General features: G+C 60.0%; 13 protein-coding genes across 13 annotated transcripts; 6 read left to right on the top strand and 7 right to left on the bottom strand.

Annotated features, from left to right (window-relative positions):
* The first annotated feature begins 5 nt into the window (after nucleotides 1-5).
* SDRG_13447 (hypothetical protein) lies at nucleotides 6-2101 on the top strand. Its single transcript, XM_008619537.1, has 7 exons — nucleotides 6-594; nucleotides 639-751; nucleotides 792-879; nucleotides 919-1076; nucleotides 1122-1193; nucleotides 1238-1325; nucleotides 1367-2101. Exons 1-7 carry the CDS (start codon nucleotides 22-24, stop codon nucleotides 2054-2056), a joined length of 1782 nt encoding a protein of 593 aa, XP_008617759.1. The 5' UTR covers nucleotides 6-21; the 3' UTR covers nucleotides 2057-2101.
* On the bottom strand, nucleotides 2066-3037 carry SDRG_13448 (hypothetical protein). Its single transcript, XM_008619538.1, has 2 exons — nucleotides 2768-3037; nucleotides 2066-2718 (listed from the first exon to the last, which is right to left on the bottom strand). Exons 1-2 carry the CDS (start codon nucleotides 2813-2815, stop codon nucleotides 2107-2109), a joined length of 660 nt encoding a protein of 219 aa, XP_008617760.1. The 5' UTR covers nucleotides 2816-3037; the 3' UTR covers nucleotides 2066-2106.
* A 1284-nt stretch (nucleotides 3038-4321) lies between these two features.
* On the top strand, nucleotides 4322-5463 carry SDRG_13449 (hypothetical protein; the record flags this gene model as incomplete). Its single annotated transcript, XM_008619539.1, has 4 exons — nucleotides 4322-4444; nucleotides 4492-4800; nucleotides 4844-5315; nucleotides 5360-5463. The coding sequence occupies 4 exons, from the start codon at nucleotides 4322-4324 to the stop codon at nucleotides 5461-5463; spliced, it is 1008 nt and encodes a 335-aa protein (XP_008617761.1).
* Nucleotides 5464-5702: 239 nt separating this feature from the next.
* Nucleotides 5703-8933, top strand: SDRG_13450 (hypothetical protein; the record flags this gene model as incomplete). The annotated part of the gene is made up of 6 exons (XM_008619540.1): nucleotides 5703-6776; nucleotides 6825-7121; nucleotides 7171-7436; nucleotides 7485-8101; nucleotides 8144-8317; nucleotides 8359-8933. 6 exons carry the CDS (start codon nucleotides 5703-5705, stop codon nucleotides 8931-8933), a joined length of 3003 nt encoding a protein of 1000 aa, XP_008617762.1.
* Nucleotides 8934-9179: 246 nt separating this feature from the next.
* SDRG_13451 (hypothetical protein) lies at nucleotides 9180-9905 on the top strand (the record flags this gene model as incomplete). The annotated part of the gene is made up of 1 exon (XM_008619541.1): nucleotides 9180-9905. One exon carries the CDS (start codon nucleotides 9180-9182, stop codon nucleotides 9903-9905), a length of 726 nt encoding a protein of 241 aa, XP_008617763.1.
* A 669-nt stretch (nucleotides 9906-10574) lies between these two features.
* SDRG_13452 (hypothetical protein) lies at nucleotides 10575-11247 on the top strand. Its single transcript, XM_008619542.1, has 2 exons — nucleotides 10575-10634; nucleotides 10683-11247. The coding sequence occupies exon 2, from the start codon at nucleotides 10733-10735 to the stop codon at nucleotides 11174-11176; it is 444 nt and encodes a 147-aa protein (XP_008617764.1). The 5' UTR covers nucleotides 10575-10634; nucleotides 10683-10732; the 3' UTR covers nucleotides 11177-11247.
* On the bottom strand, nucleotides 11237-12168 carry SDRG_13453 (hypothetical protein; the record flags this gene model as incomplete). The annotated part of the gene is made up of 3 exons (XM_008619543.1): nucleotides 11237-11705; nucleotides 11753-12046; nucleotides 12086-12168. The coding sequence occupies 3 exons, from the start codon at nucleotides 12166-12168 to the stop codon at nucleotides 11237-11239; spliced, it is 846 nt and encodes a 281-aa protein (XP_008617765.1).
* Nucleotides 12169-12231: 63 nt separating this feature from the next.
* On the top strand, nucleotides 12232-13362 carry SDRG_13454 (2-dehydro-3-deoxyphosphooctonate aldolase (KDO 8-P synthase); the record flags this gene model as incomplete). The annotated part of the gene is made up of 8 exons (XM_008619544.1): nucleotides 12232-12329; nucleotides 12376-12459; nucleotides 12506-12596; nucleotides 12648-12716; nucleotides 12758-12838; nucleotides 12883-12925; nucleotides 12972-13169; nucleotides 13211-13362. The coding sequence occupies 8 exons, from the start codon at nucleotides 12232-12234 to the stop codon at nucleotides 13360-13362; spliced, it is 816 nt and encodes a 271-aa protein (XP_008617766.1).
* A 30-nt stretch (nucleotides 13363-13392) lies between these two features.
* SDRG_13455 (hypothetical protein) lies at nucleotides 13393-15939 on the bottom strand (the record flags this gene model as incomplete). The annotated part of the gene is made up of 11 exons (XM_008619545.1): nucleotides 13393-13629; nucleotides 13675-13935; nucleotides 13980-14117; nucleotides 14163-14335; nucleotides 14384-14454; nucleotides 14498-14649; nucleotides 14695-14723; nucleotides 14780-15098; nucleotides 15138-15345; nucleotides 15393-15753; nucleotides 15801-15939. The coding sequence occupies 11 exons, from the start codon at nucleotides 15937-15939 to the stop codon at nucleotides 13393-13395; spliced, it is 2088 nt and encodes a 695-aa protein (XP_008617767.1).
* An 84-nt stretch (nucleotides 15940-16023) lies between these two features.
* Nucleotides 16024-17226, bottom strand: SDRG_13456 (hypothetical protein; the record flags this gene model as incomplete). Its single annotated transcript, XM_008619546.1, has 4 exons — nucleotides 16024-16394; nucleotides 16444-16522; nucleotides 16585-16944; nucleotides 16987-17226. 4 exons carry the CDS (start codon nucleotides 17224-17226, stop codon nucleotides 16024-16026), a joined length of 1050 nt encoding a protein of 349 aa, XP_008617768.1.
* Nucleotides 17227-17554: 328 nt separating this feature from the next.
* On the bottom strand, nucleotides 17555-18221 carry SDRG_13457 (hypothetical protein; the record flags this gene model as incomplete). Its single annotated transcript, XM_008619547.1, has 1 exon — nucleotides 17555-18221. The coding sequence occupies one exon, from the start codon at nucleotides 18219-18221 to the stop codon at nucleotides 17571-17573; it is 651 nt and encodes a 216-aa protein (XP_008617769.1). The 3' UTR covers nucleotides 17555-17570.
* A 78-nt stretch (nucleotides 18222-18299) lies between these two features.
* Nucleotides 18300-19485, bottom strand: SDRG_13458 (hypothetical protein). The gene has a single exon (XM_008619548.1). The coding sequence runs from the start codon at nucleotides 19372-19374 to the stop codon at nucleotides 18343-18345; it is 1032 nt and encodes a 343-aa protein (XP_008617770.1). The 5' UTR covers nucleotides 19375-19485; the 3' UTR covers nucleotides 18300-18342.
* Nucleotides 19486-20137: 652 nt separating this feature from the next.
* SDRG_13459 (TKL protein kinase) lies at nucleotides 20138-27034 on the bottom strand (the record flags this gene model as incomplete). Its single annotated transcript, XM_008619549.1, has 16 exons — nucleotides 20138-20813; nucleotides 20868-21545; nucleotides 21596-21898; nucleotides 21949-22684; nucleotides 22964-23750; nucleotides 23802-24125; nucleotides 24170-24561; nucleotides 24615-24740; nucleotides 24789-25240; nucleotides 25285-25787; nucleotides 25831-25887; nucleotides 25928-26062; nucleotides 26108-26258; nucleotides 26312-26674; nucleotides 26722-26922; nucleotides 26970-27034. The coding sequence occupies 16 exons, from the start codon at nucleotides 27032-27034 to the stop codon at nucleotides 20138-20140; spliced, it is 5949 nt and encodes a 1982-aa protein (XP_008617771.1).
* Between the last annotated feature and the right edge of the window lie 267 nt (nucleotides 27035-27301).

The raw sequence follows: 27301 nt of genomic DNA on the forward strand, positions 1-27301 counted from the left end.
GCAGTCGCAGACTTGCTTGCGATGACCGAGAGCGTACGTGACGCGGCCATCGCGAGCTCTGTCGTTGCCGTGGACCTCGGCAACGACATTGCCGTCAAGCTACCGAAACCGCACCCTGTGCGCGGCGATCTGCGCTTCTCGATGGGGCTCCGCGACAAGTGGCTTGCAGTGGCAACGCGGCGCCCGGGACAATCGAGCCTCGGGTACGGTCTGGCACCGACGCTGCCGCTTCGCCCGTTCATGATCAACCCGCTCGGGCTCTTTCGACGCGTCTGGGATATGCTCCTCGCGTCCGCTGTCATCTACCTCTGCTGGTACATTCCCTTCAACGTCGCGATCGTGTGGTGGACGCCAACGTCAGAGCTCGCTGCGTTCCATACTGTCCTTGACATCTTCTTCGCTGCCGACATGCTCCTCAGCTTCCGCACCGCTGTCGTTGTCTACGGCGAAATCATCGACGACCCGCGCCTCGTCGCCCAAAAGTATCTCAAATCGTGGTTCCTCGTCGACTTCATCTCGGTCTTTCCCGCCGAGTGGCTCGTGCCCAGCAGCAAATCGTCCCGAAAAAGCGTCAAATTGCTCAAGTACATCAAGGTATCGATTTATCAAGTTCCACCCATATCATATGTGAGATCTAGTTGCCGCGCATGCTTCGCTTGTCGCAACTCGTGCGCCGCTTTCGTCGCTTCCAGCGCTATGAAGGCGCCGTGGCCATCTTCTCGGCCTTGATCTTTGCCGTGCACATTGCAGGGTGCGTTGTATCACCGTACAGTGCCTACACATGTGTCTAGCTGCGGCTGGATCCTGGCCATGGCACCGTGCGAGAACGTCCCCCCCATGGCCCCCCAGGACCTCCACATGTTTTGCGACCCGAGCAACGTACCCTACCCCACTGCGTGCAGCACTGACACTGCGTAGGTGTTTGAAGCCTACTCGCTCGGGTTCCATTACGCGCTCTCGATCATGACGCTGGCCTCGCTCGACAATGTGTATGCGACCTTCGACCCGCTCTGCGGAGGGTACCGTCTCGCGTATCTCAATGCATCGACGATCCCCGACGGCCTTCTCGTCATGAGGTATACGTTTCCGATAGATGTAACAAGTGGCACCACTACGAGTAGCAACTTGTTGGCGATCGCGGGCATACTTCTCTGCGCCATCATGATCGGCAGCTGCGTCTTCGTCGTCGAGAGGTATGACTCCTGCAACCTCCTTTTCCTCAGGGAAAGGAGCGTAGCTGGAACCGAGCGGGGTACCAATTCCGCAAGCGCATCGACATCATCAACCACGAAATGGAGTTCCTGCAGCTGCCCGAGCACCTTCGCGTACGCGGTGGTCCTCGTGCGATACTCTTACGTGTCGATAGCATCGGATCCAAACGTACCACCAGTACCTCTGGACACACCAGGGAAGCGCGACGGAGAAGGTGACGCTGCTGCAAGACAAGGGCATGTCGGAGCCGCTCCGTAAGGAGATTGCGATCTTCATGTACCGCGACATGCTGGCCAAGATCCCGCTCTTCCGGACCGCCAATGACCAGCTCCTCGGGCTCATCTGCATGTGCCTCCATACCGTCATCTACCTCCCGCGCGACATCATCATCACGCGCGGCGAGCTCGGAAAAGACCTCTTTGTCATTTCGAAAGGGTCGGTCGTCGTCCTCGCCGAGGCCCATTCGCTTGAGGAGACGGACGTGGTGCTCACCGAAGGCGACTTCTTTGGTGAAGTCGGTCTCCTCATGGCCGTCGAGCGCACGCGCACCGTGGTCGCCAAGACCATTTGCGAACTTGGTGTGCTCGCAAAGGTCGACTTTGACAGCGTCATGCACCAGTTCCCGGCCTTTGCAGTCGAAATTCAAAAGCTCATGCTGCATCGCAATCTCCACGCGATCGGCGCCGTCGAGCGACCGGAAGAGCCACCGCTCGACCAAACGATCTCGGCCCGGTCCGCCTGGGAGTCGTCGGGCGCGTCAGTCGAAGCGCGCTTAGACCGCATTGAAGAGCTGCTCACGCTTCTCGTCGCGGAGAAGGAGAGAGCACATGCTACTGCACCCTAGAATGCGTCATGTATATGGAAGAATGGAGTAAATTTGATTGCAAGATGATGTTACAAGCCGAAAAAGTCGAACGCCGAGGCGAGCGCCTGGCGCGCGCGGACGGCTGCGGGTTTGGCCTCGCTCGGGTTGGACGACGACGACGGGGGGTGGTGGGACGATGGTGTTAAATAGGCGCTGCCGCTCGCGTGCATGCTCGTGTTGGACGCCCGGCGCTGCGTCTCCATCGAGCGGACGATCAGCACTTCGTGCTTGCGCTTCTCGCTCTCTTCGCGCCGGACGGTCTTTTCAATGTCGTACTTTTTCTGGAGCATGCGGTAGAGCTCCTTGTCGGACCGGCGAAGGCGCTCTTCAATGACAGCGCGTCGGCGCGCTTCCTCGTCGCACTTGCGCTCCCACATGCGCGCTTCTTCTTGGAGCCGCGCGCGCTCGGTCTCCCACTTGCGCTCGTCTTCCGCGCGGCTGGCTTCCATGTTGATGCGCTCGCGGGCTTCGATCTCGAGCCGGCGCTCGAGGTCCTCGTTGACGTACTCGAGGTCGTTGTGGCGGCGCGTCTGCGCCTCAAGCGCCTTCTTCGTGTCTTGGAGCTCGTTCTGCAGACGCATGACCATCTGCGAGTCCTGCCGGCGCTCGCGCTCAAAGAGCGGGACGTTGGCCTCCATGTCCTAGGAAGATGCCATTAGCATGATCTTGATGGCGGAAGAGGACGCCTACATGGGGGTTGCCATGATTCCACTTGGCGCTCTTGTCGGTAGCCAGCATGCGTCTCTGCTCCCTCGGGGAATACGGCGACGGAACGCGGGGGTACGGGAGCGGCGCGATCGCGGACGTCGGTGGGCGATGGGCCCGAATTAACCAAATGGCCCAAATTACCAGTGCCTTGTTTCACCTTATGCTTCGGTCCTATTCCTGGTGCGTGGGAATCGACGTGAAGAACACGCGTGGTTTTCTCGCCGATTTTTCACGTCGCCCCGCAAACCAGAATGCATGACTGACAGCGTGGACAGCACGAGGCGACTGTCGCCACAACGTCCACGGCCCAAGCGCTCTTCATCGTTCCTCGTCGAGGCGCGCTCTTTCCATGAGGATAGGTCGTCATTACGGTAGCCACCTGATGTCGAACGTGGGTGGATCTGCTTCGTGAACACTGGATCGCAGACAGGCATTTCGCGGCAGCTGTGCGAAGGCTGGGTAAACATGTTCACCACGTTGGGGCCAGTCATGGAGGCAGCCGCTGCTATTTGTCTTGATACGCGGCAATCTAACCTGGTCGTTGGACACGAAACCGCGGGCTGGTCGAATCGTGATGGGACAGGTCTTGTACGTCAGTGTAGGCGAATAGCTTGCAGAATTCGCATTTGCGGTTCTCGCTCGTCTCGCCAGTGCCAAAGCTAATGCGGTATGTCATGCTGAAGCTTTGGGACTAGAAACAAGCAGCGTCCGTGTTTGACGCCCGTTGAAGCGCGTGCGCCGTTGTATTTTTCACGTGGTACGTGGCAGTCCTCTGGCATTTCTCACGTGATGTGAGAAAAACGCATTGGTCACGCCTAAATTCTTTGACACGCATTAAATGCCTTGCACTTGTTGTTTGTATACTCGGTCGACTATTTTTATGCACCCGATCTCGGCCTAATTAGGAGCGCCGTGCGTCCGAGCGTGGTGGACCGAGTGGTCTTCTTCACCACGTGCGTACGCTCGCTGCTCTGCCGTCTCTATGCTGCACGTCGCAGGAGAGAAGCCACTTGCTTTGAGAGCTTCTTCCGCTTCTCGACGATCGCAGCCGCGCGCATCGTACTGTGTACCCGCTGGCAATTGATGTGGCAGCGGCTTCAAATCGAAGCTCAGTGCACTGTGATTGGATGAAATGCAACCAATCCACGTCGGATCCAGCGTTTCGCGCCTGTCGAAAACTGAAGTGTGATCTCTTGCCGCCCCGATGCTCCGACACCCGACGATATTAACAGGGGCACAGACAAGCAAGAGGAGGCTGCTGCGTCGCCGACACGAAGCGCATCCCACCGAGGGCTGTGGGACGGACCTTGAAGTCAGGGGATTGTGGACAGCAGGAAAGGCGCGCGACTCATTACACGCCCCAAGATCGACCACCCGACACGCTGAACCGACGCTTTCCATTGGCCAATATGTACCAATGGAAACGCGCGCTGCAGCCACAGCATATTTAGGATAAACCGAAACGAACAAACTCGACTAGGATCCATGACTGAAAATAGGACCGATCAGAAACGTATCCAAGGCGGCTCGTGTGGCATGAAGGAGCTTGTGCTGTGTACGGCCGTCGGCCTCTGCGTGGGCATGTACCTGCAGCGCCGGCGCGAGGCCGAGGTGAAGGGCCCATCGACCAAGTTCATCCGCAAGGCCAGCATCACCTGCGTACGGCGCTGCCACCTGCGTCGCGTCGCTCATGCCAAACTGTGTAGGAGAGCTGCTGTGCGCCCGAGCCCCACGTGCTGCCGCACTCGCACAGCATGGTCTGGGAGAGCGACTTGCCACTAATCTACACGGAAAAGCACGCGGAGAGCGCAGGTCGGCTCATCCTCATGCGCCATGGGCAGTCGGTCTGGAACCGCAAGCCCGACCGCCCGAATGACCCGTGGCGCTACGCCGGCACGGTGGACATTCCGCTCTCGGACGTTGGCATCCAAGAGGCGCTGCAGGCCGGCGAGTCGCTCCAGAACATCCCGCTCGACTTGGTCTTTTGCTCGCAGATGGACCGCGCCCGGGCCACGGTAGATCGTTCGATGTAGGAGAATGATGCCTCAGGCGTCGTAGGTCTCGCTCGCGCTCTCGATCCACGAGAGTGGCCGGACGCCCATCGTCGTGTACAACTCGCCGCTCGAGCGTCCGGATTTCGAGGACCTCTACGACGTGGACGACCCGACGCACTTTGCGATTCCCGTGTACGTGACGCCGGCGCTGAATGAACGCAACTTTGGGTCGCTCCAAGGCGTGCCGTCGACACAGCACCCGACCAACCTCGCGCCGATCCGCAACGAGTTTGGTCTCAAGTTTCCTGGCGAGAAGGGCGAGAGCTGCGCCGACATTGAGGCGCGCGTCATGCCCTTCTTCCGCCAGTTCATCGAGCCCCAGCTCGCGGCCGGAAAGAACGTGCTCGTCTCGACCCACGGCTTTGTCTTGCGAACGCTCATGAAGTCGTTCGAGAAGATGGACGAAGACTTCTTCAACGCGCAAATGAAGCTCGAGAAGACGGATCCATCGGCCTGCCGCCTCCTCGCGCCCACAGGTTGGCAGCAGCCGAGGTCGCTTGGATATGAACGTTATCTGTAGGCGTCCCAATCATGTACGAATACCTCGACGGCGAGCTATTGCCGCTGCCACAGTCGAGAAGAGACCGCGCCAAGTCGATCGCGCGGTCGGCGCCGACGTATTAGCTCTCGATAGAGCAGTCGTCTTCGCATAGCGACTCGGTCCTATGCTAGAGACTCTTTGACATACCTTCAACTCGGTCGATAGAGGAGATACTGTGGTGGGGGCGGGCACACTTGAGGCCGGTCGTGCAGTCGGATCGTGGGTGGCGCGGCTAAGGTGGCGTGAATTTAGCGTTTCCGCGGCTCCTGATTGGTGCAAATTCGCCCGGCCCGGCGACCGTCAATTACAAGCTTGGACCAAGATGCAATCCCAGCAAGACCCCGACCTCGACAGCTTCTCGTACGCCTTTGTCGAGCAGGACGACGACGACGACGACTTCGTCCCCGAGGCCCAGCACCAAGGCGCGCTCTCGTCGGCCGCCATGGGCTACGCGGACATCGACCTCTCGATGGACGCGGCCATGCTCGCGTCGCTCGACCTCGACGACGACGACGGTGGCATGCCGGATGCGCCTGTCGAGCTTCCTAGCCACGCCTGTGCCTACTGCGGCCTGCACGATCCCGCGAGCGTCGTCAAGTGCGTCTCGACGGACAAGTGGTTTTGCAACTCGCGCGGCAACACGAGCGGAAGCCACATCATCCAGCACCTCGTGCGCTCCAAGAACAAGGAGGTCGCGCTGCACCCGGACAGCCCGCTGGGCGAGACGGTGCTCGAGTGCTACAACTGCGGCTGCCGCAACGTCTTTCTCCTCGGCTTCATTCCGGCCAAGCAGGACTCGGTCGTCGTACTGCTCTGCCGCGACCCGTGCCTCCAAATGAACGCGCTCAAAGACTTGAGCTGGGACATGTCGCAGTGGCTGCCGCTCATCGACGATCGGTGCTTCCTCCCGTGGCTCGTCAAGGTGCCGACGGAGCACGAGCAGCTGCGGTCGCGCCAGATCACGGCAACCCAGATCGCCAAGCTCGAAGAAGTGTGGCGCGAGCACCCCCAGGCGACGCTCGAAGACCTTGACCGACCGGGCGTCGACGACGAGCCGAACGCGGTCCAGGACCGGTACGACGACGGGTACCAGTACCAGAACATCCTCGGGCCGCTCGTCAAGATGGAGTCGGACTACGACAAGAAGATGAAGGAGGCGCAGACGCAAGACAACGTGTTCGTGCGCTGGGACATTGGCCTCAACAAGAAGCGCAACGCGATCTTCTCATCGAGCCGCCCGGACACGGACTTCCGGCTCGTCCCGGGCGACGAGATCCGCCTTCGCCTCGGGCCGGGCTCGGCCTTGATGTACGGCAAGGACTGGGAAGGCACGGGGCATGTCCTGCGCTTTGACGAGTCGGAGGTCACACTCGAGATGCGCAACTCGCACGTGCCGGTGCGTCGCCTTCTTGTATAGCTCTCCATCCACCATGTCTCTGCGCAGGTGGACATTACCGACGGCTACTGCGTCGACTTTGTGTGGAAGTCGACGTCGTTCGACCGCATGCAGGGCGCGATGAAGACGTTTGCCGTCGACGACACGTCGCTCACGGGGTACCTCTACCACAAGCTCCTCGGCCACGACGTCGAGATGCAGACGCTGCGCACCGCGCGGTCGACGGCCACGATCGGTCTCTCGGTGCCCGGCCTTCCGGAACTCAACCCGTCGCAGCTCGCAGCCGTGAAAGGCGTGCTCACGCAGTCGTTGAGCTTGATCCAAGGCCCGCCAGGCACGGGCAAGGTACCCCTTCTACGAAGACTTCGTTTCATATTCACAATACTGTCGGTAGACGGTCACGTCGGCGTCGGTCGTATACCACCTCGTCAAGCAAAACAGCGGCCAAGTGCTCGTGACGGCGCCCAGTAACATTGCCGTCGACCACTTGACGGAGAAGATTTCGGCCACAGGGCTCAAGGTCGTGCGCCTTGCCGCCAAGAGCCGCGAGGCCGTCGCGTCGACCGTCGAGCACCTCAGTCTCCATGCGATGATCAAGGGCCTCGACAGCCCAGACAAGGCCGATCTGCGCAAGCTCATGCAGCTCAAGGAAGACCAAGGGTACGCTGCCTCTCTTTCTATCGGTATATCAACCTCTCCAACGTGTAGCGAGCTCTCGTCGCAGGACGAGAAGCGCTTCAAGGCCCTCAAGCGCAACGCAGAGCGCGAGATTCTTCAGGCCGCCGACGTCATTTGCACGACGTGCGTCGGGTCAGGCGACCCGCGCTTGGCCAACTTTCGCTTCCGCCAAGTGCTCATCGACGAGGCGACGCAAGCGACGGAGCCCGAGTGTCTCATCCCGATCGTGCAGGGCGCCAAGCACGTGGTCATGGTCGGCGACCACATGCAGCTCGGGCCCGTGGTCATGAGCAAGAAGGCGGCCAAAGCAGGTTTAAACCAGTCGCTTTTCGACCGGCTTTTGCGGCTTCAGCACCGTCCGTTCCGCCTCCGCGTGCAGTACCGCATGCACCCGTGCCTCTCGGAGTTCCCCTCCAACATGTTTTACGAGGGCGAGCTCCAAAACGGCGTGAGCACCTCGGATCGCATCCTCAAGCACGTGGCGTTCCCGTGGCCCAACCCGCAAAAACCCACGTTTTTCTACATTTCGCTTGGCGCCGAAGAGATTAGCTCGAGCGGCACGTCGTACCTCAACCGCACCGAAGCGTCGCACTGCGAAAAGTGTGTGACCCACTTCCTCAAGGCCGGCGTCCAGCCGTCCCAGATCGGTACGCATGTTTGCCATTTTTCAAGCTGACGAGCGGACGCAGGCGTCATCACGCCGTACGAGGGCCAGCGCGCGTACATTGTCAACTTTATGCAGCGCAACGGCCCGATGCGGTCGCAGCTCTACAAGGACGTCGAGGTCGCGTCCGTCGACTCGTTCCAGGGTCGCGAGAAGGACCTCATCATCCTCTCGTGCGTGCGCTCCAACGAAAACCAAGGTACTTGATGTTATGCTGCAAGATGTCGAAGAGGCGTGTAGGCATCGGGTTTCTGAGCGACCAGCGCCGCCTCAACGTCGCACTCACCCGCGCCAAGTACGGCGTCATCATTCTCGGCAACCCCCGCGTCTTGGCCAAGCAAGAGCTTTGGAATGACCTTTTGAACCACTATCGCGACAACCAGCTCGTCGTCGAAGGCTCGCTCAACAACCTCCAGCCGTCCTATATGCAGTTCCCCAAGGTCGAGAAGCCGCGCGCGCGTCGCCAGACCCGCGCGTACGACAACAGCGGCATGGCGTACACGCGTCAGGACCCCTTGCCGCCACTTGACTCGCGCTTTGACCCGCGCTACGAGGCGTCGCGCCGTGCGCCGCCGCTGCCACCGCGCGCCGGTAGCAACCGCCGCCAGCCCTTTGCGCCCGGTCCGCTCACGCAGCAAGAGGAGAGTGGCGGCTTCCTGATGACGCAGCAGTCGATGCTCGATGGCCCGTTCACGCAAGCCGGTGCAACGCAGTCCTTCTCGCAGTTCTCGACGGGCATGAGCCAAGACACGTTCGACTACAAGTCGCAGAACATGCCCATGTCCCAGGACGTGCACAAGACTGGGTTTTACTGAGGCGATCGCGATCGAGAGAGCGAATGGTACTCGGATGCTCGCCATGTGTCCTTGGCTCAGGATGTCCTCCTCCTAGACGAGCACCGACGCATGCTGGCGGGAATCGCAACCGAGGGCGGCCAGAAGACCAAGCGCTGGCCCGCGCGACGAGATACTAAGTGCCAAATACACCTTGCCCTTGTCGCTCGACGCGCTTTTACACAACCCTTTGGAAAAGGTCTCCCATTGACTGAAAAGAAGAGAAGGATGGAGTGGATCGATGCGGAGCGTGGACTGCTCTCGGTCGCCTTGCAGCCGTGCCAGCTCTGCGCCGACGCACTCGTCGACACCCGAGGTCTCTGCAATGCGCTCTGCCCCGCCCGCGTCTGCACAAGCTGCCTCGCACAGTACATCGCTGCCGCCTGTGCCTCCAGTGACGTTGTCGCCAACGTCGCCTGTCCGATTTGCATCTTGCCCATGCCGCTGCCAGCGTGGAAGGCGCGGCTTCCAACTGACGTCTTTGCGGCGCTCGGGGCGAAGCTCGGCGCATCCTGCGCCAGTTTTTGCCCGACGTGCTCCGGGGAGCTCCCCCGCGCCTGCGTCACGGTAGCCACCACGTGGAGCGCGGTGCTGAGCGACCGATACGATGCGCTCCACGCCGAGTGCTTGGCCTTTGACGCCGGTGAGCGCACAGCGGCCGAGCTCCTTTCGTTTCTCACCAACGTCTTTGGACCGTTTGCGCGCAAGATTGTGCCCGCCATGTACCAGTGGATGGCGACGAACCACAGACTCTACGCATTTGTGGCCACGCGCCAGCGGCACCGAGGACCGACCGCGTGGTATCCGTGCTGCCTCACGATCGAGTCATCGACGGACGCTGCGCCGACAACGGCCGAGGTGGTGACGCCAGGGCGCTGGCCGCGGGCGCTCAAGGCGTGGTCTCGACAGCACAAGCGCAACAAGCTTGTGGTTGTGGACAACGAGGCGTCATAAGCTAGCGATAATATTCCATACACAAATGTGCAAATGACGTGGCAGCACCAGACGTCGGCAGTCCATGGTGACTTCAAGGATGTACACAGCACAAAATTTGATTCGAGCAGCACGCGAAGTGAAGTGCATACGATAGAGCCAAGAGCCACAATCGCTAATGGCCAGGCCATACCAAGGCACCATAGCACGTGTCTTGATTGCTGTCTTGATATAGCGCCGTGGAGCATCTGTAGCTCAGTGCCCGGCCCGCCTGTGGTTGATGGGGCCAATTTCTGGTCATGTCGTTCTGCGCCAACACTTTGGTCGGCAACTTGGTTCTTTCCAGCATGAGCACAGGAGGCTCGTACTACATCACATCACATTGTGTTCAAGCTCCCTGCAATGTCAAGCAGACGCGGAACGTGACGGGAACGTGCTCGACAAGCCACGGGGCCTGGTTTTGCCCAGTTTGACACGGGCAAACTCTGTAACTCGATACAAATCGGAGGTTTTACCCGCCAGCAACGTTACTCGCATGTGCTTTGTCCCAACTCATCAGCAATTGACATCCGAGATCCCACGCTCGAGGCGAGGAGCTTCGCCATCGACGATGGCGTCGCAAGCACATACACTAGACATGCCGGTAGAGGCTCGTCAAGCCTTTGCCGTGCCTTGTCACCTGCCTATGCCCGAGCCTCGTTGCACTTGCGGGAGCAGCCGATCACGCATTCACTTGCTGACGATGGCTGGGTGAGAAACTTCGCTGCAAGTTCCTGACGCACACCGTCTTTCTACTAGTTACTCGTGACAGAACCCAAGCCACTCGAAGACGACAACGACGACGAGCGATGCTTGGACGACCAGTGCTCCTGTCATTGCTGCCTCTGCTCGGCCGCTGCGCCGCCAACAAGTCTGTCGTGCCCGAAAATGACGCGACCAACGTCATCTTGATCTGCTCGCTGAGCATCGGCACGATCGTGCTCGCGGTCGTCGGCCTCGCCATCGTGCTCCTCATCTGGAAGCCCCGCGCCGCGTCGACGTCGTCGCTCTCTTGCGCCGACATTGACGCGTTCGCGGGTGTCAGCGACGGCCCGACCGTCGTCGACCAAGTGCAACTGCTCGAGGACATGGCGTTCGGCCTCGTTGACGCCAACGGCCACGACGAACCGGCGTTCTACTTGCTGGAAGACATGATCGGGAGTTCGCGCGGTGCGTACAAGCTCCGGCCGAGCGCCATCTCGGACGACGTCGCGGTCCTCGCGTCCCAGCGCGACCTGCCGACCGTGTCGTAGCCAGCTGCCTTTGCCATATATTTAACACTTCAACGCCCGTCGCTAAACAACAACGTCCCATTAGTCTAACCGCTGCTTCTTGGTTGGCGGCGGCGAGTCAGCCTTGGGCTTGGGCTTGGGCTTGTCCTTCTTGTACGCTTTCATGTCGGTGCTGTTGGCGAGCGCAGTGGCTTCGTTCAGGCCGCGATGGGCATACACGCGAAGCAGCGCCGACGTGTAGACCATGAGCGCGCGCATGTCGTCCATCTCGTGTGGCTGGAACTTGCCGAGAACGTACTTGTCGAGCTGCAGTCCTGGCGGCGGGTTGCCTTTGTTCGCCGGATCGAGAAACCACGACGGACAGCCAATGCCGATCTTGAGCCGCGCAAACTTCTCGGACGCGATGCACTTAATGACGTCGCGGACGCCGTTCTGGCCGCCGTGGCCGCCCTTGGGCTTGAAGCGGCACGTGCCAAACGGCAGCGTGATGTCGTCCGTGAGCACGAGCAGCTCGTCGTGCTTGTTGATGACGAGCGCATTGTTCTTGAGCCTGCGCTCCTCATGTAACTTTCATGATCATGACGAGGATCGACGCACCGGAAATGATGCGTGTTGAGGTAGCTCTTGACCGACATGCCACTGCGGTTCATGTACGTCGACGGCAAGAGGCCATGCACATCGACGACAGGATACGGCACGCCCTCGGCGACAGTTCGCGCCTTGCGCCGCTCCGACATGCGATCAATGAGGTCGTCGCCAAGTCGCGTTTGCAGCTCGTCGAAGCGCAGCTGATGCACCGCGCTCTCGCCGTGCACGGCCTTGACGTCGACGAATGGCGGAGCGCCATGCGCAGCAAAGAGGTGCTGGAGGGCCATCTTGCCAATGTTGTGGCTACGCGCGACGTGAGAGGAGCCATTGCGGTGGAGCTACCGCGTGTTGTGGAACTTCTCGCCCGGGTTGCCGAGGCCGACGACGAGGCGCCGGACGAGCGGGTAGACTTCCCGCGCCGCCATCGATTTTATTTGTTGGCTGCGAAAAAGAATAAAAATCCGACAAAATTGAATCAAAATCCAAGAATGCTCGCGGCCACCCTGCGCCGGGCGAGCCCGTTCTTCCTCGTGGCCGGTCCATGCGTCATCGAGTCCAAGGACGTCGTGCTCGAGATCGCGCATAGGTAGCCGCCATGGTCCGCTGCATGACCCGCGTTGACAGCGCTATAGCCTCAAGGCCATTGGCGACGAGCTGCAGATCCCGGTTGTCTTCAAGGCCAGCTTTGACAAAGCCAACCGGCAAGACATTGCGAGGTACATGGCGCTTGCAAGATGCATATGCGTATTGCGATTACCATAGCTTTCGCGGACCAGGTCTCGAACAAGGGCTGGCGATCTTGGAGGCCGTCAAGGCCGAAACGGGACTGCCGCTGCTCACGGATGTGCACGAGGCAACGTGCAATGGACGTCGACATTAGTAGCTCATGCGCGACTGCCACTAGACGTACCAGGTGCAAGCGGTTGGCGACGTCGTCGACATTGTGCAGATCCCAGCGTACCTCTGTCGACAGGTACCGCAACGCTCTCGGGATGACTTTCTCACGGGTGCCAGACCGATCTCTTGGTCGCGGCCGCCCGCACCGGCAAGCTCGTCAACATCAAGAAGGGACAAATGTGCTCGGCCGACACGATGGTAGAGCAATCGCATCCTGCGTGTTTCACAAACATGCGTGCTAGCTCCTCGCGGCCAAGAAGGTCACGACAACGACGGGGCATGCCGGTGCGTCGCCCGTTCTTGCTTGCCCGCGTTGATGCCTCGTATACAGACGTCATCTTGACCGATCGAGGCACCATGTTTGGGTACGGCGACCTCGTTGTCGACCCGCGCAACATCCCCAAATTACGCGCGAACGGAGCTCTGGTCGTCCAAGACATTACGCACAGCGTCCAGCGCACGGGCGCCAGCACCACAAGCGGCGGCGACCGCGAATTCATTGCGACAATCGCCCGCATGGCCGCCGCCGGTACGCTCTCTACCCTCGACCACACCCTTACGCCTTGGTAGTCGGCGTCGATGGCTTGTTCATCGAGACACATCCCGACCCGTCGCGCGGTCTCAGCGATGCGACGACGATGCTGCCATTGCACGAGCTGCGCCCGCTCCTGACCGAGCTCATAGCCATTGCGCACGCCTCCAAGGCGCGCGCCTCCTCCTAGTTGTAGACGACCGATAGACACCATTCGCGTTCATTCGCCAATTTTGATGGCTTGCAAGCTCTCTTCGATCTTGGGCAGCTCGTCGGGCCAGAGCTGTCGAAGCACGCGGTTCACTCGCCGATCAAGCCGCGTTGGTTGTCCGCGCCGCCAGCGCCGATTGCGCGGCACGCGTGGCCGCAGCGGCAAGGCCGCGTCGTCGCCCGGCGTTTCGAGCTGCGTCATGACCTCGACCCGCCGCGAGCGGTACTCGGCCATCGTGTGCACTTTCTATCTCACTGTTTCAAGCATCGTCCAGCAGCGACAGAGCTGGACCTTGAGACTCTCGAGGAGACGCGTCTTGTACACGACGGTCAAGTTTTCCTGCGCAATGTTGTTCTGCATGCGAAGCGGCAGGTGCGGCACCAGCTCGGGGCGCCGCGCTCCGTGGTCCTCGTCGGACGATGGCAGGTAGAAAAGCTGTCGCGGCGGCTGGTTGTTGCTCCGCGGTGAGGTGGGTTTGGATGCTCCGTGTCGGTGCAAGCTATGGGGCGACCGTGGGGGCGAGTTGACGGACGTGCGGAGCGTCGGTGGCACCTACACTGGTGCGTGGGACACGGCAGGGCGCCCGCCGTACAGACCTGGAGCTTGGGCGACGCGCCTCGGGCCTCGGCAATTGCCTTTTGCTTGGTCGCGGCGATTTGCCAGTCGCGGTACAATTGGTCCCGCGGCGACATCAGATCCGCCTTTTTCTGTTGCAAATGCGCCGTTGTCGCCGCCTAGACCGAAGATTAGGGCTACGAGATTACAAAGCGCGGCTCTACCGTTTGGGCGGCAAGGCGGAGCTTTTGCTGGAGCATCTGCGGCGTGCGTTTGCGAGCAAAGAGGAGGTCGGCTTTCGCCTCTGAAATGCGCTGGTCGTCGGCCTCTTTCTTGCGCTGCTTTCGGATCGCTGCTTGGTGCTTGGCCTCGACGACCTTGGAGCACACGCTGTCGCCTGGGGCATAGTTCACACAACGTACGCGTGACGACGATTGAATTGAACCTGAAATGTGGTCGTGGGACCCGCACCAGCCGCAGATAGTCCGCGCATGCTTCATCATCGAGCGCGTCGATCTAGCAAACCGCCTTGAGTCATCATTACCTCGTGTCAAGAGACATGGTCAGCAGCAGACGCGGGTGGGTCGACGCGATCGCGATGCGCGTTTGGCGCCAATGGTCTCGCGCGAGCGCCATCTCCCGGAAGAGCTGCTGCGCCGCCAGAATGTGGTCGAGGCGGTCGATCATAAAGACGTCATTCCACGTCGCGCGCTAGTCGACGTCATTAGTTTCGCGCCAAATTGCATTAATATCTACATCCATCACGAGCGCCTTGACGTCCGTGACTAGACACGCGTTGTGTATCAGTCCTCCAGAGAACCACAACAATTTTGGTGGATACCGGCGCGCAACTCGACTTTGCTGTGGCTTTCGTTAAAAACGAGGGCGTGCTCCCCGCAGATATCGTGCTCTTCGTACAAGGCCGTTTCCAAGCTCGCGCGCTTCCGCCGCAGGTCGCCAAAGTGGATGCCTTGGATCACGCTTTCTTCCGGCGCGACGGCGGCCTTGGACTTTTTGGTTGGCTTTTCGTCCACGGGCGTGTACTTGACGACGTAGCCCGCGTCATCGACGAGCGCCGTCATCGGCAGCGACTCTTGCACGACGCCCGAGTAGATGAAGTACATGGCGTTGGCCTCGTTGCCGTGGCGCAGTAAGAAGCTCTACGCATCCTCAGATACAACCTCGCGACAGCGTCGTACATCCGCTGGCACAGCGAGGAGCTTGAGCTTGTTGGAGAGGCGCGAGATGTCGCCGTGAGTCCACGACTCAAAGTAGTACAAATCCTCGATAAACTCAAACTGCGTAAAGGTAATCTCGTCGCCGTTGCTGGCGCGGAGAAGGCGGTGGTACGCACCCCGTTTCAGGCAAATAAACGACGTCAAGACGTTGGTCACGACCGAGCACGTCCTGGACATGGCGATGATGGTCTATCATTGTGAGCTAGTAAAGCATACCGCTGTGCCGATGGGTCGAGGACGGCGAGCTCGCCAAACGTCCCACCGCCCCCAATCTTGCGAATGAACATGCCGAGCGATTTGCGTGAGGCCTCGTCCGGGTAGGTACCAAGCTGTCCGCGCAGCTCGTCTTCTATGGGCATATGGGCTTCGCTGGGCGCCACGTAGAGCGAGACTTGGCCGGCGAGGACGATGTAGAAGATGTCGCCAAAGTCGCCTTGGTAGCATACCACCGTACCGGGCGGAGCGTTGTACAAGGTCATTTCGCGGCAAATCGTCTTGCAAATGACGTCTTGGATGCCGCTAAAGAGCTTGCACGTCGCTTCATTCTGGACGACCCACTCGAAGAGGACATCGACCTCTAAATACCACGCTCGATACAGCCTCCCATCCGCCGCACGACTATACCTTCGGCCGACCGCTGCTCGGACTTCTTGTTGAGGATGGCTTGGAGACGCTGGGCCTTGGTCAACAACTTCTTCTCGGACGGCAGCATCTTGGCCCGGAGGTGCGCTGCGGCGCGGACGACATTGGCGGCGTGGTCCATAACCCAATATAATACTTGACACGCGAAACGGTCGACTGGCCTTTCTATTAAGGCACTCACCAGACGGACGCTCCTCGACAAAGATCAAATGCCCAACGACGTTGTATCAAGTGTACTGTCTGAGACTGCACTAGCATCTACGTCGGCCGCCAAGTACACAAACGACGTATCGATCGAGACATCATCGTCAAAGCGGGCGTCGGGACTTCCGGCCCACGTGGCCGTCGGACACTCGTAGACGAAAGGCGTTGACGACTCGATGATGGGAACGCGTGACATGACCCGGGGCTTGGACTTGACCATTATGCCCCTGGAGGCAAGTGTCGCGCGGTCGTCACTCGGCGCACGAGCTTGCGACAAGAGCGCATTGTGCCGCTTCCGGTAGAAGAGACACGCGAGACCGAGCAGCGCGAGTACGAAAAGACTGGACGACGCTGCAATCACCGGCCACTTGTCTACGAACAGCAACACAAATGAGGTGCGAGGTGCGAAATGCAAGCAAACCGTCGGCGTTGCGACTCGATGCTGGCGGCGACGTTTCGGTGGACCCCGAACGTGAAAGCTGGTCGATGGATGGCCGAAGCTGGCTCAGTACGCATCAAGCCATGTCAATGACGAGACGTGTATCGTCGGTGCAAGAAGAACCTCTGTGCGCTGGACGACGGCAAAATCATACAACCCGAGCGACTTCGACACTGGCAGCGCCACGCGGGCATACAAGCAGTAGACGCCCGGTCGATCGAGAAGCACAGTCGCCGAGAAGTTGCGCGAGCTGTCGTCTGTCATGCCGCCGCCAAGAGGAACGACCAGCATACACGCTGGCAGAGACGTGTCGAGCGAGAAAAGGTCGCAAGACGCAAGGCCTTGCGCCCAGCATGCTTGTATCGTCGCTAGAGCCTCGACGCCAGCGATGCCAGTCGCATCGATTGCAGCGCGTAGCTCCGAGAGGCCCAGCGCCTTGCTGGTAGGATATTGGATCATCGAGATGGTCCACGCGGCTGTCACCTTGTCCCTTGTCAGCTCACGCAGAAGAGCCCGTGTTCGTACCGTGGTAGGTATCCCCGTCAGGAGTCGCGGCAGCATGAGCGTCATCGTGAGCGCACATGCGCTTCCTTGGCCACCGACGAGGACCTCGGTCGCTTGATTCGACTGGCGCAGCTTCCAGCAGTAAGTCGTGCTCGGCTTCATGTGTGCATATAGGCCGTCGTCTTCGCCGTCGTCACTTGCATCCACACTTGGCGCCGCATGAAGATGGAGCGTTCCCGACTTCGGCCCGCGCAGCATCATCGTCCTCGTCCCGCGGTGGCAAATTGCAAACTGGCGACCATCGACGTCGGACTCATAATATTATTCAAGTATCCAGCACCCTATTATTATAATTGCATACAACTTATAAGCTTATCGGAAGATCCACGTGCAAAATAATATTACGAATATCGTTGCCGTGAGATGCCACGCTGCCACGACAGGAAGACCGAATCTCGCCGTGAAGTTGACAGCAACTGGTACTGCCCTCGCCTTCAACCTCTGAAGCACGACCACCGCTACACACGCGCTTGGTCGGCCACCCATTAGCTTCAACCGCATCCAAGATCACGTCGGCAAGCCACGTATCCAAGCAGTAGTTATAGTTAAGACTCGGTACTGGAGTAGAAGAAGTCGTCGTCGCCAGCGCGGTCGCGTGCATGGTTGAGGCACATGCCTAGGCGCTGCACCCACTTATCGCAGCCAGGAAACGAACAGCGATCGCCGCCGCCGTGCTGTCGGCAGAGCTGCTTCATGTGGGCCTTCTTGTCGCAACCGACGATGGCGCAGGGCCGGCCACCGCCGTGCAGCTTGCACAGCCCCAAGCTCTGGGACGCCCGGGTGCACGAGGCAATCTTGCAGCGCGACCCACCACCGTGCCGAATACAAAGGCCGCGACTCTGCACGCTCTTGTCGCAGCCGGCGTGGGCGCACCGCTTCGAGCCACCGTGGCGCTTGCACTTGCCGAATGCGCGCGCTTGGCTCTTACAGTCGACGTCGCTGCACAGCCGCCGACGTTCGCCCGACGGCGCGCTCGGTTTGGGGTCGGCGGCCACCGCTGTCGCAACAGCTGGTGCTGGTGCGAGCGGCTCGAGGAGAAGCCACGTCGGGTCGCAAGCGATCGTGCAATCGTGCGACGGGAACGACGCCTCCAGCAGCGCGCTATCTGCGACCTCAAAAAGTGGGATGATCGAGTCCGGCGCCGCCATCGAGGCCAGGTTCATGGCATTCACGCGTTCGTGGATCGGCAGCTCCATCGTCATCTCGATCGATCGATAATGGATGGCCCTTCTACCGTTGGAGATGGCTTTTGCCCCGTCCCACAACTCGGGAAAGGACGCGACCCGATGGACGATACCATTGATACAAAGCTATAAATTAAAACGACGCTGTCGTGCTGGCGCCCGAGACGGGCCGTGGCCGCCCGTACACTGGCTGCGAGTGGCTCGAGAGGTCGCTTCCAAACGTGCTCCGAAGGTCCACGGAGCTTTCGCCGGCGCTAAAGATGGACGACGACCCGTCAAAGTCGCGTGTCGTACGTGGGTCGTCGTACCCCGTTGCAATCGAGCTCTGGGTTGGGCTCGGATAGTACTCGTCGAGCGGGATACTGCGCCGGCTGTACCCGCCGTAGACGTGGATCCCTTCCGTCTCGCGCCAGAGTTCGCCAAGTGGCTCGGACGCCGTCGAGTGCGCGTGTCCGCGCGACGACCGCATGAGCGCCGACGAGTTGGTGCGTGGGTCCGAGGCCGTCCCGAGCGACTGCGTTTGCCACTTGAGCGGCGCGGGTGGCGTCATGGGCATCGGCGGGTCGACGTTCGGTCGGCCTTTTCGAGCTCGGTACCAGCAGCAAACGATAAAAAGCGCAACAAGAACGCTCCCACTGACGGCGAGGGCGACCACAAGCGTCTTGGGTGGTGGTGATGATGACGACGTGTCCTCGGACGACGGCGCGTCCGACGACGCTGCCGCCAGTGGGAGCTCGATGACGCTCCTTGGCACTGTCACTAGACAGCTCGCGTGCAACGTTGTGCGCTCGACGCTGGTGTACACAAATGCCACAAGCTCGAGACGATGTACGCTATTGGCAGCTGGCGACGGGATGCTCACCGAGACGTTGTCGCCGGTACCCGTGATTCGCGCGGGAAGCCACGTCATGTTGGCCTCCGCGCCTTGCAATGCGTAGCCCATGGAAGCGTCGGCGATGGTCGCAATGTCGACTGCTGTCGTCGCCACGGACCAGTCGATGACGAGCGACGCATTGGTCCATGTCGCGGCCGCGGCCGTCGTGAAGCGGCAGGGCGGCGTCGACTCTGGGCCTGGCCCAGCCTTGACCGGGGCGCACGAGGTGAGGACCGTCGGTATGGGGTCGGCGGCCACGACGGCGAGCGTCAGTAGCAGCACGCGTCGCATCGCAAATAATCGCCACTGGACTTGCGAATCAAAATTCGCAGAGGGGGTGCTAGAAAAAAGGGAGCACCAACCCGCGTACTGTATTACCCAGGCGACCCATCTCGACTCGACCCATCTCGCACGCGAGATAGGCTCACTGGCGTACGCAGCACCGATCCGCCGCCACGCGAGGTGGATCACCTGCAGCAAGATCGGGGTGGGCGCGCTGCTTTTGCCATTGGACAGGCGCTTGGACCTTGGCGCGGTGGTGCATACGGTAGTCGCTCGAGGCGTAGTACCCATGTTGGCAACGCTATGTAGCAGTGCGGGACAGCGAGATCCGGGGCCACTGGTGCCATGGGACCCATCATCGCTGTGGGTGCCTCGCGGTCCGACGTGGAGAAGAGGGTACCCCTACCGGCCCCCAATGATTGAAGCACGAGGGTGGGTGCCCATAAAAATCCGAATTCAAAGAAAAAGTGCAAATCGCGATCTTTGCGTAATGGGGGCATGAATGGACTGTGGACGAGGCTCGGTCGCGTCTCGATCCCTACTTGCCTGAGCGCAGAAGCTACGTCCCCCATCCAACCTTCCAAAGGCCCATCGGCGTTGTTCACTCGCTGTCCGCCGGCCGCGTCCATTTACGGACCCTTGCTCTGTCCGAGCAGCAGGACACTCTCGTGGAGGCAACTGTCCTCGCAGCTGCTGTCGGCAGCGATATCATCATGAGATGATATGGCGAATGTACAGTGCAATCTCAAAGCGTTTTGAACTCGAACGGTGGTTATTCAAAAAGCGCCGGGTCCAGTTGGCACTTGATTTCGTTGCGCACTTGGCGCGCGGTCGGGCGGTCGTTGGGGTTCATATCGACGCAGCGCAATGCCAGCGCTTGGACCCACGGCGGGCACGACGAGGTAAACTTGGGTCGGAGGAGGCCGCGGCGGACCTTGTCGCCAATGCCAATGTCCGTGATGAGCTGGCCCTCGGGCGTGCGCTCGTTGTAGTACGGCACTTGGTGCGTGTCCATTTCGTTCAAGATCATGCCGAACGAGTACATGTCGACCGCGACCGTGTAGTGCTTGCCCAAGATGATCTCGGGCGCCATCCAGCGGTACGTGCCGACGCCGCAGCTCATACTGCGCCCATCCATCTCAATGTAGCGCGAGATGCCAAAGTCCGTGAGCTTGGCCGAGAGACGCCCCGCGTTCTGTAAGAGCACGTTGCGCGACTTGAGGTCGCGGTGGATGATGTTGAGGTCGTGGATGTAGCAGAGCCCTTCGACAATGTCGAGTGCAATCAAGAGCTTCTCCGTCCACGCGGTCGAGAGCTCGGCGGCCGCCGCCGTCCGCGTCAAGTAGTTTTTGAGGTCGCCGCCGTTCATGTACTCGAGCACGAGCTTGATCTCGCACGACGGCATCCAGCTCGCGCCAATCATCTGGCAAATGTAGCGCGACCGAAGCCTACGCAATTACCCTCGGAGCTGACGCACGAGCACGGAATAAGAAGGAGCGTACGTGGTCATGATCTTCATCTCGTCGATAAAGACCTGGAGGTCCTCGGGCGTGTGCGACTCGAACGCGATGAGCGTCTTGATCGCGACGGGGTTGCCCTTGTAGAGCCCCCGCCACACTTCGCCAAATGCGCCTTTGGCGATCTCTTCGATAGGTTGGAGCTGCGTTTCTTCCACGCGCCACGGGCGGAGGTCGTGCAGGTTGAGCTTCTCGCCCATGAGATCCAAGATCGAGCTGTGGTGCATCGTCGAGTAGTTGCCGCGCACCGAGAAGCGCGACGGCCCAAACGTCGGGAGCGGTGCCACGTCATCGGCATTCGCGCTCGTCATCGCATCGAGAATCGCGTCACGGAGCTGCGTGGCCGTCGGGCGCTTGGCGGGTGTTGGGTCGACGCAGCGGAGACAGAGCTCTTCGACCCAGACGGGGCACGTCGACTTGAAGTTGGGGCGCATGCCGTGCTGCACAACGTCGATCGCGACCGCCATGTCGGTGAGCATCTGGCCTTGGCGGGACCGGCGGCTCCAGTACGGCACTTCGCGGCAGTCCATCTCAAAGAGAAGCATCCCAAACGAGTAAATATCGCTCGCTGGCGTCAGCGCAATTTGCTGGACGACCTCGGGCGCCGTCCAGCGGTAGAGCCCGATGGCTTGCGACATTTGGCGACTGTCGAGCTCCAACGTACTAGCATCAGCCATAAGACAACGGACCGTGAGAGAGTCGCTTGGTTGTACCGAGTGAGGCCAAAGTCAGCGAGCTTGCAGCCGACCCGGCCACTGTCGGCAGCGATAGGCCCAAGGAGAACATTGCGGCTCTTCAAGTCGCCGTGCGGCAGCCCGTAGCTGTGCAAGAGGCAGAGGCCTTGGGCAATGTCGAGTGCAAGCTCCGTGTAGGCTTCCCACGCCGAGCCGCCTGCCGGCGTCGTGCCGAGGTGTGTCTTGAGATCGCCATGCGGCATGTGCTCCATAACGATCTGGATCGACCCGGTGGCGAGGTACCGTCCACCGAGGACGTTGACGACATAAGGTGACGTCAGCCTAAGTCCATGAATAAGATTTCGCAATTAGGACGGAAGGACGAGGGGTACTTGGTGAGAAACGTGATTTCGCGCGTGAACGTCTCAATGTCTTCCTGCGACGGCTGCGAGTGGTGGCTCCGAATCGTCTTGAGCATGACGACGTGGCCGTGGTACATGGTCTTCCAGAGCTCGCTCACGCTGCTCGACGACGTCGCTTCCTGCGGCAGCAATGCAGCTTCGTCGATACCATGGCAGAAGAGCGTCGGGCTGTTGACGTTTGGCGACCGCGTCGGCTGCGTGACCGCTGCGTTACTCGAGGCGCGCTTCCGAAAGATGTTGGAGAAGATGCCAAGAACGGCGAGGACGGTCATACCGCACACAAGCGCGACGATCTCAAGACCCCCGGCAGCGACAGTCGCCGGCGTCGGACCTCGCAGCTGCCGCGTGAGCACCATCGTCGCAGGTTCGACCGTTGCTGCGCAGTTGTACGCGACCATGCCGCCGACAGAGACCATCAGTTGCGCGGAGAGCGGACCGTCGAACACTTCCGACGTGCCAAACGACGTGCGAAGACGCGCTTCGCCGACCATGACCACATCACCAGCGACAACTTGAGATTCAACGCATGCTGCATCTGCGCAGGCCACAAGTTGGCTCGTGGCGCCGGGTGCGACGGCCGATGGCAGCGTCCAGTCGATCGTGATCGGGCCGTCCCGGGTGTGCCACGCGGCCGTGATCGTTGTCCACGCATTGGACTTTGCGTCGCCAGCGACGAGGCTGCAGCGCGCCGATGTCATTGCAGCGCCTAGCCGCGCGTGAGGTCTCAGCGAGGCCAGGTCCATTACCTATCATCCGTCGGGCCAAGCGTCTGGTACTGCCGTGGTTGTTGCACGATGCTGTGCCCTTTTTTGTCCTGGTTGACTCCTTCAACTAGGCCAATTGAGCCTGAATAGGATACACCCACCGGAATTAACTTACAACCCGGGACCAACTTGAAGTTGCGCCAGTTACAAATTTGGAAGCGCCGGAGCTTACTTAGTCGATTTCCTCTTTCCGCGGGTCGACGATGCTTGGCGTAGGCCACCACGACGCGCAATTCGCTTCTTGAGCTCGGCCTTCTCTTCCGCCTTGCGCTTGGCAGCCTCGAGCGCGTCCAGCTCCTCCTGGCGCAAGCGGGCTTGCTCGCGCTCGGTCCAGCGCTGCACGTCCTCTTCGTAGCCCATCCACGTGCGCTCGTTTTCTTCGCGGGCGCGCTCCAGCTGAAGCATGTACAAAGCCCGAGCTATTGCAGCGTCGCGCTTGCGCTGGTTGACCTCTTCGTTCTGCATGTCCAAGGTGGCGCGAATCTCGCGCTTCCGATCGAGCACGAGTGCGACCGCCGCGTCGCGACTTGCCTTGGCCGCCTTCTCGGCTTGAATCGTTTGTATCTGGGCTGTCGCTGCAATGTCGCGGAGTCGCTGGCAGGCCTCACGAAATGCGGAGGCCGAGTCGATCTCGTTTAGCGTGGGCAGCGAGAGGACCGCGGGGTCGTGGCGCCGGCGTCCAATGCCCGTGCCAACATCAACGTTCACCGCTCGAAGAAGCTCATCATTGTCGACGCCGCATGGTTCGTGGAACTTGCGGTGGTGCTCGCTCCACTCGTGGAGCTCCAATTGGGCGTCGGCGTCATCCGGAAAGACTGCGAGGATGCGCCGATAGTCGACAAGGGCCCGCGGGATCTGACCCATGGCCGCGTACGCACGGGCCCGGTGCAAAAGAAGTGGCACAAGTACCGTTGTGACCGTCTCGTTGTCGTCACCGTCCGTCATAGCGCTCTGTGCCGTCGGCACGTGGCTCATTGCAGTGGTCCACATCTGGACCGCATTCGGATACTAGACACATGCAAACTCTAGTTCATGTGCAGATATACGAGTAGAGTGCACCTCGCCGAGCTTGGCGTACAGCATAGCAAGCGTGTAGCTCGAGGTAGCAGGCTCCATACGCAGGCGCAGTGCCGTCTTGAGATCGCGCACGGCGTCGTCCCGCCAAAGGGCAATGTCGGTGCGAAGTTGCCCTTTCTGGGCGATTAGGTTTGCGATGTGGTCTTGGGACTCGCGGACAACGTCGGTGGGTCGCAGCGGTACAGAGCGGGGCTTTTCGCCGATGCGACAACGTGTGTTCTGGAGCAGTGCATCTTCGTGCACGAGTCGTGCGACGTCGGCGGCTTCTTGGCTCACATGCTCGAGCTCCCGCAGCGCTGTCATAATCTACCACACGTCTTACGTTGGCTTCAGGCGGGAAGTATCTCTACCTGCTGGTAGCGGCAGATGCCTCGGTAAAAGACTGAGACCGATCGAATATGCTGGTGCGTCGGAGGCAGCAAATTATACGGCCGCAACTTGGTATCGTAGAGTAACTCTGAGAAGAGCGCGTGCGCGGAAGCGTATTTGCCGCGGTCGACGTCGGCCTTGGCCTTGTACACGGCCGTCACGTACGCGTGGTAGTCGCAGTCGAGCGTCTCGAACGGGTTGTTGCTCAGATCCACAAACGTCTCGACGTGGTGCTGAAGGTACGGTGGGCGCAGCACGAGCTGATTGGACGCCGCCGAGAGGAAAGTTAGCCGCCGAAGCTCGTGCACAGTCGACGGCAAGTGCGTCAGCGCATTGTGCGACACGTCCAGATACTCGAGCAATGTCCAACGACCTAGTACATTGACACGCTCGATGCGAAGTTATGCTACTCGTCGAAGGCCGTACCCACGAGTTTGGGTAACGTCTGGAGTTGATTGTGATTGGCGCGAAGCGTCTTGAGCTTGGCGAGGTTGGTCACTGTCTCTGGCAGCATTTGCAGCTGGTTGTACGACACATCGAGGATTTCGAGCGCTATTTCCACCACGTTGTACTTGGCGAAGGACTGTAGGAACGCAGTACCTTTAAGGCCAGCAATCTCGTCGGGCAGCGTCGAAAGCGCGTTGTGGGACAGAGAGAGCTCGGTGAGGCGATGGCAAGTGCACACAAGGGGCTCCAGCGCCTCCAACGCATTGTGGCTCAATCGCAACGTCGTGAGCACACCTTTGAGGCGCGTCAAACCCTTTGTCGGCAGAAATTGGATGCTGTTGTGCGAGAGATCGACGCTCGAGAGACTCGGTAGCTGTGTTTTGGCAAACGTCCAGAAACCTTCGGGCAGCGCCGAGAGACTGCACGAGGCCATGTTCAGTGTCGTGAGCGCAAGCATGTCAGCAAGGTGGTTTGGAAATGCCACAAATGAGTTTTCCGAGAGAAGCAAGTGTGTCAAGGTGACGAGCGCCTTGGTGGCCTCAGGCAGCGACGCAAGGGCATTGAAGGTCAAGTTCAAGATGGAAAGTTGCGTGCAATCAGCAATACTAGGCCCAAATGCTATAAAACACGCAAACCGTCGATTTCGTACCTGGCTGGCACATCATTCAGAAGGTTGTGCGACGCATCCAGCGTGCGCAGTTGGCTAAGAAGACCGAGCGTATCGGGCAGTCGGCTTAGCTGGTTGTGGTGAAGGACCAGCGATTCGAGCTGACTCAAGTTCCCCACGTCCTCGCTGAGCTCCGTGAGTGCGTTCGCACTCATGTCCAGCGTGCGCAGCGCCATGCAGCTTTCGAGCATTGGCGGCCATGCTCGAAGAGAGTTGTGCTGCAGCTGGAGCGTGTGCAGCTTGGAGAGAAGCCCAATTCCGACACCCCACGCACCCGTTTCTTTCAACAGTTTGAGGTCGCCTTCGACATACGGCAGCTCCACCAGCTTGTTGTGGCTCAGGTCCAAGTGTGTGAGGTTGCCTAGCTTCCAGAGACGCGGCGAGAAGGTGACGATGCAGTTGTGCGACGCGTCGAGGTGCTGCAGTGTCTTTGTCGTCTGGAGCCCGGGTGGAAGCGTTGCCAGAGCATTGTGGCTCACATTCAACTAGCAACACACTAAGGCTTAAGAGAACTAGTGTCGCACGTACGTAGACCAGTTTGGTGAGGTCTTGAATACCCGACGGAATGCGCGTGAGTCGGTTTTCCTATCGTCAAGTCGGAGGAGTATTCCTTGACGAATTGTACATTCAGCAGGAGACGCTCCAAATGATCCAGGTTCCAAATACGACTCGTGAGCTTGAGCGCCTGCAGACGACTCATGTCGAGCTCCATCACGGGAATGTCCTCTAGCTCGAGGTCCTCGGCAGCATCAATAATGAGCTACGTTGGTCGTGTCGGGCAAACAAGATGTGACATCGGTCGTACCTGGCCTTTCGAACGAGGGTACGTGCGCTGGCCAATGCGGAAGGAGCGTCGACTGCTCTCGCTGCCGTCCATCTCATCCTTTGGCGCCGCGGTGGTTGATGCCGCCAAAATCGCTCGGTTGCTCGGCGTACAAGGAAAATTAGGACGCGCCCTACGATTCGATACGCGTCAGTTGCCTCTCGTACAATCAGGTGTTGCACGAACGCGAGAGACATGTTTGTTTGCACGTCAAGGTACGTCGTCGCGCCTGTTGCTGGGTCGAGAACAGGCACAAAGCGCTCGAGGAGCTGCTGCCGGACGCGCTCTCGGTCGCGCCGCCCTCGCCACGCTGCTTGCAGCAGAGTTGCGGCTCCATCTTCGTCCATCACGAAGGGCTTCCAGCTCGGACTTGCCTGCGGGCGCGTCCACGATGTCTCTTTGGTCGACTCGTTCACATAGTAGATATGCTGAGTCCCGTCATCAAAGGCCTCGGACCAGCCAGGCGGCAGTGAGCTCTCGGGCTCCTCGGCAGCGCCTCCTTCGTTGGGCGATGTTTTGGGTTTGATCTTGAGCCCCCGCGGCGTCATCCTAGTCTCTGCCCTGAGCAACATTCTATTCCCATGCAGTGAATGCACCAGGAGGTCTCGCCCGTCTTGACGTTGTGGTAAAAGTACGCCTGCGTGGTAGGATCAAAGATGCGCTGGTAGATACTGTGCATCATTGTCTGGAGCCGAGCACGCGCTTGCTTGGCCCGATACATTTTTTGGATCAAAGTTGCCGCCGATTCGGTCGTGTGCGCAATGAGCGGCGGCAGTGTCCATGTCGTCTCGCCCGAGCTACGCACTCTCATGATATCTTGGTCGACGCGCCGCCTCGAGCCAACCTTCGGTTAAAGTAGTACGTATTGCCGCTCGCCGAGTCGACAGCCGCCTCCCAGCCAGCGCGCATGACGCCTCTTGAAGATCCCGATTTGTGTCGTCGACTTCAAAAAGCCGGTTCAAGAAACATACATTCCGTCATGCTTGTATTATGGAACATAATGTCTTGTCAAAGAGAAGCGTAGTTGGTTGATGCGAGCAAACTATTGGCGAAGACGCTTGGGGTACGACTTGCCCGGGCACTGGATCGTCGTCGAGCACAGCGGCGCTTTGGCTTGCGCATTCGCAAAGAGCGAAAACTCGAGGCGCGTCGGTGGCGCTGGCACACTGAGGTCCT

Source organism: Saprolegnia diclina (genome assembly GCF_000281045.1).
Source record: "Saprolegnia diclina VS20 unplaced genomic scaffold supercont1.60, whole genome shotgun sequence".
NCBI lineage: Eukaryota > Oomycota > Saprolegniomycetes > Saprolegniales > Saprolegniaceae > Saprolegnia > Saprolegnia diclina.